Below are 10,706 nucleotides of genomic sequence, written 5' to 3'. Positions count from 1 at the left end.
CAGACAGTTCTAAAACTCTACCTGTAGTTTTGGAAAGTAGATCAAATATTAACAGCCAACAATTGGATAACCCAGGACATTCCCAAAACATGTGGATTAAAGTGGCTTCAGATTGTTTACAGCGATCACATATAGGGTTTATATTGGGCACAAAATGAGACAGTTTAACTCTGGTCCAGTGCAGTCGGTGGAAAATTTTAAACTGCATAACAGTATGCTTCATACATATCGAAGATGTATATATTCCCCTCATCATCTTAGACCAAAGGGTCTCTGAGATTTTCGTATTAAGATCACCCTCCCACTGGCTTTTAAGGGAGTCTAGATTTGTCAGATCTTCTTCCATTGACTGTTTTCTTTTTGTTTTATGTTCTTTTATGTTCTAAGTTTTGGCAAAAATGTTCCAGCATATTCCAAGGGAAAACAAAATAAATATAATCAAATTAATACATTCATTCACTCAGTATTTTCAGTCCTATGTGTCTTGTTTCATATGTTATTCATACATTTTTTGGGCACTTTGCGATTAAATCTAAAGGCAGGGGCGGATTTAGAAAAATATTCATGGGGTGGCAAAAGGGTGGCATAGAGATCTCAAAGCAGGGGTGTCAAACTCATTTCAGTTCAGGGACCACATACAGCCCAATTTGATCCCAAGTGGGCCGAACCGATAGAATCATAGCATAATAACCTATAGATAATGACATACCTATATGCACTTCCTCCTCCACTGTAGCAAGTTCTCTTTACTAAGAGATTCCCACTACAGGGAAATTACTAAAGTAGTAATAAACTTCCCAACATTAACCCCAGAAGAGAAATTGTCAGTTCTCCTGGGGGAAGGGTCAGCAGCTCCTCTGGCTGCTAAATATGTGTCGGCCTGTCACAGCCTGAGGGACGCACCATCCCATAATATCTGATTTTAAGTGAAGTGAGGACATTGAGATATGCTGTATGGGTGACACCATTGTTTTAATGCTTATAAAATATGTAATACATATAATATGTAATGAATATATATGTAATGTATGTGTATAAATCTTATGTGCTTTGGCAACAACATGTCTTTGTTCATGCCAATAAAGCAAATTGAATTGAATTAATGACAACTCTAAATTTCCCCATTTGTTTTAGTGCAAAAAATTTAAAGAGAAGGTTCTCAGTCATCCAGGTCATGGTAATCCAAAGCTTGATCCTTAAGGCAACTGGACTGGTAGAAATTCTTGAAGACGTTTCACCTCTCCTTACGAAAGGTAGGAACTGAAGAAGCCTTTCGGAGGAGAGGTGAAACCAGTGGCGGTTCTGAGGAGGGGCCAACAAGGGCCAGTGCCCCTGTAAAACTGAACCTGGACCCCAGTATTGCACCGATGTTACAGGAGGAACACATGCGTGTGGCACTTGGTTCCAGTCCCTTAGAGCACTAAGGGACTTATGTTGAGTGTAAACAGCCAAACAGCTGCTGTCAGTCTGCATTTTGATCTAGTACACAGTAGTATACATGTCTAGTATGAAGGGATGCACTGATGTTTTTCCAGTTTGTTCTCAGCCGGTCCTCGCCCTTCTCAGTCTCTTTTGTCAGGGTGGAATGTGTCCCTCTGACAACACCCTTGGCCCCAGCCTGCCCCCCCCCCCCCAGTAAAATTGGTCTAGAACCAATTTGGGTGAAACGTCTTCAAGAATTTCTTCCAGTCCAGTTGCCTTACGGATCAAGCTTTGGATTTCATGAACTATCTTTTAACTAAAACAGCTGTTGTATTTTTCCCCATGATGAGTCTCATAGTGGGGACGAATATTATATTCTTTCAGCCCTGAAACCTGCTGAGGACACACCAAACACACAGGTTTTCCATTCACCTGTCACACAATGTTGTGTTTACAACAAAAGAACAGATCAATTATAATAATGATGAAGGTGAACTTGACTACTATGGACGCCACCCCAGCTCCAGCATGAAGTGTTATTAGTAGTGACGCACGCACATGTAGGGTAAGCAAACGTTATATGTTGCTCCTTTCAAAAATTGTGGATCCACCGCTCCTGCTGGGACAAGTTTACATTAAACTATAGTGCTAATTGGATCATGAAGTGCTCTAAAAAGTCTTTGAATGTCCACCAGATTATGCAAACAGCAAATAATCAATCTATCTGTAATGTTTTCACTTTGCAGGCCGCATTGGAACCTCTGGCGGGCCGGTTTTGGCCCGCACGCCGTATGTTGGACCCCCATGTCTTAAAGGGAGGCATAAAAATAAGCTGATTGAATTGTAAGATATCAAGTGGACAGTTAAAACAGAGTGATGCTGAATGGAGCTGAGCAGGAGGAGATGTGTGTGGAAGTTGACTAGCAGCCAGCAGGTTCAGCATTTCCATCATATTCGTGGCTGAAGGTCTGGGAGCAGCCACCCTCTCTCTTTGTGGACGGTAGAAGCTGGACTCGAGAGGTGGAAGTGTCAGCGCTGCATCCACACACTCATTCAGTAGACTTTTTCTCTTGAAATTGGGTAGCAAGGCACTTTCAGGTGTGGTATTCGCCAGCCTATGCCACCCTAGTGATCCGCCCCTGTTTAAAGGGTACATTTACACAGCTGTGTGGGATCTGTGTTTACAGTTTGAATCCAAATCTCCAGTAGTGCGTTTCTAATTGAAGTGACTAAAGAGTTCATAAAGAGGTCAACTACAAATCCATACATTCGATCACATCACATACAGTAGTGTGCTGATAGTTGATTGTATTCAAGGAAATTTTGTCTATCATAACTTCTGAGCCAATATGTGGACTTTGACTTTGACACCTCCATTCACTTGAGTCACAAAGTTGAGGGAAAAACAAGTTCAACAAAGACCAGGACCAGCAGCTTCACACAATTCAACTTTCACCCCTGATACTGATTTCATTTTTGAGTGTGAATATCATTTCACCTTATTTTGTCTTTTAGTTTCACTAACAATGATCAACTTTTGAATATTTCTATTTGAATATTGTTAAAATATGACTTTAATATGTGATATAGTTAGAGGCTACTTAAAGTGTATCATTATCCTGTCACATAGTATGCTGATAGGATAGAGTCTAGACAAGAAGCTACAGAGAAGACATAGAAAGTGTTCTTTAGCTACAAGCCCTGATGTCTAAGTTCAAGATTTAAGTTTTATGGGCAAAAAAAGTAATGATCCAGAGTAACTCTGGTTTTTAATCTCACTCCTGGGATCAATAAAAGGTTATCTTGCATTAATGTTTACGTTTCCTCTTGATGCAACTGGAAGGCATCTCATATGGATGTTCCTGCAGAACTCTGGAGATTTAGGGCAGAGGAGGCATAGAGCTACGAGGGAGGATAGCTGGTATAAGAGGACAGAGGTTTATGGAGAGGAGATAGATAGCCGTGTCTCTCCTCTCTCATCATGGGCAATGTAAGATCTCTGGTTAATAAGATGGACGAGCTAACAGGACAAGCCAGGAGTCAGACGGAGTTTCAGGAATGTAGCATGGTGTGCTTCATGGAAACATGGCTGCATCTGGATATTCCCGACCACAACGTCTCCATTGACGGCTTCCAGACTGTCCATGCAGACCGGGATAGCACCGAGAGCGCTGTGGGCCTCCGACCATATCTGCACAGGGAGATCTCACATGTCATACTGGTAGCTGTTTACATCCCCCCTCTGCCAACCGGACTACGGCGTCCAACGCTCTCAACGCTGCCATAGCCAGACTCCAGACAGACCACCAGAGTGCCCTCTTCCTGATCTCTGAGGACAACCATGTATTTATTTTCTACATAGCTTATTATTGTATTTGTATAACTTATTGTGTAAAGAGCAACTGTAATGACTGAATATCCTCCCCTGGGATGAATAAAGTATTTCTGATTCTGATTCTGAAACTGTTCTGCAGTCATTTTTAGCAGTGTAGAGAGTTTCTGTTCAAACAAAAAAAGGGACATCATAATTTCAAAGTTGTACATCACAAAAATGAAACCAAAAAGTAATACAAATGAAAACAACAGCACAAAATACTATTAAAATCTTTATTTCTCTACAAAGAAACTACTCGCAAAGAGTTTACAAATGATTCTCTGAGGCCAAAGTCCTTCTTAAGAATAAAAATATTAATGACTTTCTAAATTCAAAGATGTCTTCATCTCATTCTCTCACTGAACGGATCAGCCCCGGTTCCAAAGAATGCCTGGAACATAAGCAGCCGCTTCCTGTGCTCTCAGGACGCTCAGCAGAGATAAGAGGCTTGTGTCAAAACAAGCAGAGGGGCCAGAAGGCACACACCAAGTTACTCAAGACTCACATTAAAGTCACGTATCAAAGTATTTGGTTGTTTCACAATACAGCCTCTACTAACTCCAGAGTCCAATTTCCTGGCTTTTTTTTTTTAAATATATATCAAATATATTAAGCAATTTACTGATGGTGGAATATACTTTGAAACATAAATAATTGGATTCAAGTATTGCAGGTTTAAAGCTACAAAGCATAACCCCGAATAAGTCAACACAGAGGGCCGATTAGTGTGCAGAAATCAGACCCACTGTGGTTCTAAAATATTTCAAAGAGTAAAGTTTAAGACTTGTTTTGATTCTTTAAGCTGCAAAACCAATATTTTCATGATATGAAGGTTAAAAGGAAGTTGTATGAGGGCTATGAACCTGCCTTTTGAACTCATACAGCTGCTCCTGTTAATGCTTGTTCCAGTCAGAGTCAGCTGTTCAGATAAAGCTTGTAAACTTAGGAAGCATCCAGCAGGTAGAGAGAGCTTTAAGACTGATCTCAGGAGATCTTTAAGACTAGAAGAAGAACTTCAGGAGAGTTCAAGTTTGATTTGCATCTCAAGGTTGGAAGAAACGACCACAGATGGGTTTAAAGTTTTAAATGTGTAAATAAGGAACTGTTTTCTATCACTTTTACTTTTTTAAGCAATCATATATCAGTCTCTGTTTTGCCAGATGAATTTAAATATAATGTATGTCTCTTTAAGATAAATAAGCCGGGTTCCAGTAACCAAACACTAATTAACAATAACTCTCTATGACAAAAACAAGTTACAGTTTGATGTCAGTGTTCCTCATCCTGAAGATATTGGATGTCTGTTATGATAGTTTGATGGACTGGACTGGCTCTGAACGAGGGCAAAACTAAATCCCAAATTTTGTATGTTGCTCAGCTGAAATGCAAAACCCTCAAGGTGTCCTACGACAAACATCCACCCACGCTACGAGAAGAAACCCTGCCGCTCTGGCTCTGATATGCTTGGTCAGTGTAACCACACATCCAGTGAATAAAACATTACACAGTTTGTCACTTTTACTGCCACTATTACACCACATCTCTCTGAACTAAGGCATCTCTGTAACATCCAGTCTTCACACACAAAATAAAGATCTCTAAGTAATACATGTGGGAAAGTTAAATAAGACAGTTTGACGGCAGAAAGGAAAAAAAGAATGGATTTCGCGGAGGAGAACTGTGGATATGAAAATAAGACGGTCTCACATTAAAGGAAGCAAAGCTCTGATATGTCTGTGGCTGTTTTGTTTACTCCTCACTGTGAGTTCTCACAGTGTCCACAGGGGGGCGCACCTCTTCACGTTCAGTCGCTCTCACTGCCTGATTCACTCAGCTGCAGGTCGTTCTCTGAAACACAATACAGGGAAAGACATTGTTCACCTTAAACTCAGGCACATCTGTCTGGTATCCACTCTCTATGTGACAATATGAAAGGCTTAAAGAGGAGTCTACTCACTGAGCGTGTTCATGAGTCCTCCTCCACTCTCCTGGTGGCGGCTGTTGGTGTTGCTGCTAATGGTGCTGGTGTTGATGATCGGCATGCTGTGGGTGGTGGGGGGTGTGGTCGGAGCGGTCGGAGCAGCAGCAGCAGTCCGCTCCTCCTCAGAGTCACTGCTGGAGCTGTCTTCGCTGCTCGAGGAGGAGGAGCTGTTGGAGTCTGAGGAGCTGTCGCCGCTGCTCATCTGGTCCATGACGCGAGCCTCGGCCATCAGCTCTGAACACAGCGGCACAGATACAAAGATCAAAAAAATGTACGATACGAATCACCAGTTATAGAAACAGGTGAATATTTAATAATCCACATAATGTGTGTGCTTCTCATGGGGTTACCTCTCTCGATGTCGTCCATGGGGGAAGCCGGGGAGGTCTTCTCTTTAGGGGGAGAGCTCTTTGAGCTGGTTGAGGTCTTGTTACTGCTGCTGCTACTGCTGCTGCTCTTCATCTGCTGGCTGAGGCGATTGGTCTGCTGCTCCATACGAGAATGGATCTTACTGCTGCCCTCAGCCCTGGAAGAACACACACCCAATGTAAACAATAACACATGAAAGGTTCTGAAAATGTGGCTGAAAGTTAGACAACATCAAGGATTCTGACTCACTGCATGTTTCTATCTATTTCCTTCAACATATATGTTTGAGAGGATGTGACAGGATCACATCAATCAGCAGCACCAGTAACTTTATATATCAGGGGAACTTGTTGTAGACCATTTAACCTCAGACAAGATTAAAACATCTTTATTCCTTTCGCTGTGGTTTCACTAGGTTTTGATTTTCTGGTATTTTCATGCATATCTATGATGCCAAAAAATGTAAGCTGAAATAGATAAACAGAAACATGTACAAAGACCTAAACTGGCACCGAGACACATATGGAAACATACAGGGACAACACATTTGGTTTTACTGTCTGTATAAAACACAGACGGTTACATTTATTAAAGTGTAAATATGAAATAAAATAATCTGAAACAGATGTTGGACCCACCTGGTCTTCTTCACAGCTATATTGCTGTTGAGTTTTTCTAGTCTGTACTCTCCTGTGTCGTGGTTCACAATGAGGATGCATTCTTTCATGTATGGTCTCTTTGATCCCTTGAAGACTGTTACTGGAGCACTTGAACCCTAAAAGAAGTCAAAGGAAGAACAGAAAAGATTTCGGCAAAATAAGTCATGAAAAGCAAAGAGTCTTTTTGGAGCAATTGTAATGACTGAATTCCCCCCCAGATAAATAAAATATTTCTGATTCTGATTCTGATATTCAAATGTCAGGGACCTGTAGATGTGTGGGTAAGGTGTAAGGGGAAGATATGCATGTGTGTGTTACATTGTAAATTGTAGGTGCAACTCTTCTTGTCATGGCATGGTTTTGTTCTATGTTTTGTTGTACTCTATTGTGTTTTGTGTACTGTTTGTCTGAAAAATTAATAAACAGAATTTTCTAAGAAGAAAAAAAAGCCCATATTTTATAACATCACTGTATTCTGATTGTTTTGTGTAGACTGTTCCTAAGAAAAATGTTCATCAAAGACGACAGCTTGGGGTTGCTGGTCGCCTAGCGGTCTAAGCACCCCATGTACAGAGGCTGCAGTCCTCGTCGCAGGGGTCGCCGGTTTGATTCCCGGCCAGTCGACCGTCTCCTGCATGTCTTCCCCCACTCCCTACTCCCCACATTTCCTGTCTCTCTTCAGCTGTACTATCTAATAAAGGCAAAAAGGCCAAAAACATAACTTTAAAAAAAAAAAAGACGACAGCTCGGCCATAATTCTCCTGTCAGCCACCACCTCCACAGGATCCAGGACTGAGCTGGCCTTCTTCACCAGTTAGTTCAGTCTTTCTCTCCTGTATCCTGTCCGCCCACAGCAGGTGAAAATCCTTCCAATGTGGCGTTTGTGAAAGGAATGGGACAATGGACATGTCTACCTATATACAACTCTCATTCACAGATACATATCCATTCCTGGAGGTGTAACAGCCTCAAACACTCACCTCTAAATTGGGTAAAGTAATTGTGACTTGCTCTCCTTTGCCCACTTCAAGTTCCCCTTCACATGTTGTATCAATGGATGCTGGTTTGAAGTCATCTAAAAAAATAAAGGACAAAAACAGAGACACAATAAGACCTTGGTGGGATTAATATGTTTCATTTAACATCATGAGATTGATATTGTAATCTGAATCTAAGTATATTTGTGAAAATGCATAAACACAGAAACCCCTGGTCTCTTGAGTGCTGCAGTTCTCTGTCAGGACCACTAGGTGGCGCTGGTGTGCAGTTTGACGCAGTGCTAACATTAGCTAACACTTTGACAGCTGAAGCATTAAGGGGTTTGTTAAACTGATAACTTCACAATGAACATACCAACCAGGTAGTGTGATAAAACATGTCGACAGCAGACTAACACACAAAGACTGTCGAGCCGAATAACTTCACTAAATGATTAAACAGCTGCCTTCTGGTTTTTAGCTCCAAAGCTAACTAGCATCATGTAGCAAGCTACCGTTAGCTCCACTAAGAGCTCGTCAGTGATTGAATAACTTACACCGCACTGTGTGGAAAGCACTTTTAGGCCGTTTCTCAAACGTCTCTCCTAACTTCAGGACATGTTCTTGATTGTCGAAGTTGGAATAAGCTGTCCCATTCATCCTGAGAGTTTCATGAGCTGTAAACTTTCTGCTGTTCTTCTTTATCCGTTAACCATGTATGGCAAGCAGCGACGCTGTGACGTCTATTAGTGCCCGCCTCCTCTTCGCTGTGATTGGTTTAAAGCAACTTCCCCCCTCTCTGTGATTGGTTCAATGTCTGTCAGACAAAGAACGTAATGAGAGGGCTGCTTCAGTGCATATGTGACGTAGCTTTGATGGCTGGAATCAGTACTTTATGGCTTGTTATTTAAAAATAGTATGATGATATTATTGATCTGAAGTGAACCTATTTTGCATGTATTTACTTATGTTAGAATATACAGGATTTAAATGAGTATATAGTGACTATTTCAAAATGTTAGACTGACTCAGTCAGATATGAGCAAGTTGCCACATAGGCATTATTTCAGATAAGGGAATAGAATAGAATAGAATGTACTTTATTAATTCCCAAGGGGGAAATTCAGGTGTCTGGAGGATCAAATTATAAAAATCACATAAAACAAGTAATTCAGGTGTCTGTCAGCTCATCTCCCATTGGCTAGAGAGTTATGAAGGCTGCATAATGGCTGCAGGGATGAATGATTGTCTGTATCTCTCAGTCCTGCAGCGCAGAGAGAGATTAGAGATTAGCACATGGCCGTGGGAAGTAGGGGTGCTGAGGGTGCTGCAGCACCCACTGTTGGAAAAGGCATCACACAGTTTTTTTCTGGATGCATAAATAAGTTGAAACAAAAACATTAATTAACACAATAAATCATTTTTTTTTTTTATTGTATTATTTTCTGAAAATGTAATGCCTGAGGAAGATTTGAGAAATAATTATAGCAATTTTAAATAATTATTCATTTTAAAATAACCCGATGCATGGGCCCTGTGTGTGTGCCTGCTTAAAAACTAAACGTATTTGGATAAGTTCTGTTCAATGCGCTTTACTGCCTTTTGGGCCTGTTTTACCAGGTTTGGCTTGTATGCTCTTTGCTGTACAACGGGGTATGGAAGTTGCAATGTGTGAATTTATAATGAAAAGTTCTCTTGAAAGCTTGTATTCAAACCAGATAAATAAAAATAAAATGTTGGTGCGCTATAGCCTATCAGTTGCATAAGTAACCTAAATGCCAAAAGAAAAAAAAAATTGCACCTCTTACTCCAGCACCCCCGACTGAAAGCCACTTCCCACAGCTCTGGATTAGCATGTGTGATAAATGTAGTTTACTATCTACTCAGCTCAGCATAGTAGGCTACTGCGCATTTCACAAGATTAAGACTTGGATTTAATTTTTAAAACTGTAAATATACATATAACATTAGATTGACACATTTTTGACAAGGATAAATGCAGGTAATGCTCATGATGCAAACATTGAATGTGGTAAAAACAAATCAAAACTATGTTAGCAAAGCAGGGTCATTTTATATGCAATATTAAAATACATTTGACAAAGATAGGGATTTATTTTGCCTGATCAGAACAATGCATCTTTATATGCAGACTACTATATTTCCTCTGGGTGCATTTTTGCTATAGCAGGTGAGCTATGTATGGCTGAAATGCAAGGGTTAGCTTTTATTGTCAGAATCTGTCAAGAAACAGGGGGCACTGGTGGCCTCGTGGTCTAAGCACCCCACATACAGAGGCTATAGTCCCTGTCGCAGAGGTCACCGGTTCGACTCCTGGCGGCGACCACGTCCTGCATGTCTTCCCCCACTCTCTGCTCCCCACATTTCCTGTCTCTCTTCAGCTGTCCTATCATAAAGGCACAAAAGCCCCCAAAAATATAACTTTAAAAAAAGAATCTGTCAAGAAACTGGTGTTAAAAATAACCAAAACACTGTCTCTTGACAAGTGTCTCAAAGGATCATCAAGGCAAAATAGCTCAGCCATACTTCTGTTTCTTGTTTCAGGAGCTTTCAGGAAATAGACACAAAAGTACTACATTATTTATTCTTCAGTATGCATATCATTATTCTTTTACATGGTATATTTGATATTCTTAAGTTTTGTATGTGCTGACTTCATAACTTTGGAAATGTAATCCTTATCAATAAATCCTTGTTAAAAAAACAGACCAGTTTCATGAGCCATTGGGTAAAACTTTGTTTGCCTTGAAATCACCATTTAGACCTACTTTTATGTAAATATGCATAAGTGTATATTATTAATGCTGCAGGTGCTTCTCACTAAAATACTACATGCTTTTACTGAGAGAATAGGTTGATTTTCTTTCTGTCAGTCCCTGGAGTCTTACAAAAATGAAAAAAAG

The 10,706-nt window shown here is 40.6% G+C and overlaps 1 protein-coding gene across 1 annotated transcript; it reads right to left on the bottom strand.

Annotated features, from left to right (window-relative positions):
• Positions 1-4,376: 4,376 nt before the first annotated feature.
• eaf2 (ELL associated factor 2) lies at positions 4,377-8,539 on the bottom strand. Its single transcript, XM_034693775.1, has 6 exons — positions 8,340-8,539; positions 7,786-7,880; positions 6,785-6,921; positions 6,128-6,303; positions 5,754-6,011; positions 4,377-5,644 (listed from the first exon to the last, which is right to left on the bottom strand). The coding sequence occupies exons 1-6, from the start codon at positions 8,440-8,442 to the stop codon at positions 5,601-5,603; spliced, it is 813 nt and encodes a 270-aa protein (XP_034549666.1). The 5' UTR covers positions 8,443-8,539; the 3' UTR covers positions 4,377-5,600.
• Positions 8,540-10,706: the final 2,167 nt, after the last annotated feature.

This window comes from Notolabrus celidotus, chromosome 10, assembly GCF_009762535.1.
Source record: "Notolabrus celidotus isolate fNotCel1 chromosome 10, fNotCel1.pri, whole genome shotgun sequence".
Classification (NCBI taxonomy): domain Eukaryota; kingdom Metazoa; phylum Chordata; class Actinopteri; order Labriformes; family Labridae; genus Notolabrus; species Notolabrus celidotus.
The sequence above is the reverse complement of the archived record's forward strand: the minus strand, read 5'-3'. Positions and strand labels throughout refer to the sequence as shown.

What these genes read in the sequence shown, in the direction of transcription:
- eaf2 (XM_034693775.1), bottom strand. Translation starts at nt 8,442, where the DNA reads ATGAATGGGACAGCTTATTCCAACTTCGACAATCAAGAACATGTCCTG. An exon ending in ATAGCTGTGAAGAAGACCAG is followed by an intron (nt 6,304 to 6,784) that starts GTGGGTCCAACA and finishes GTGTTCTTCCAG; the next exon opens with GGCTGAGGGCAGCAGTAAGA. An exon ending in AGGACTCATGAACACGCTCA is followed by an intron (nt 5,645 to 5,753) that starts GTGAGTAGACTC and finishes ATTGTGTTTCAG; the next exon opens with AGAACGACCTGCAGCTGAGT.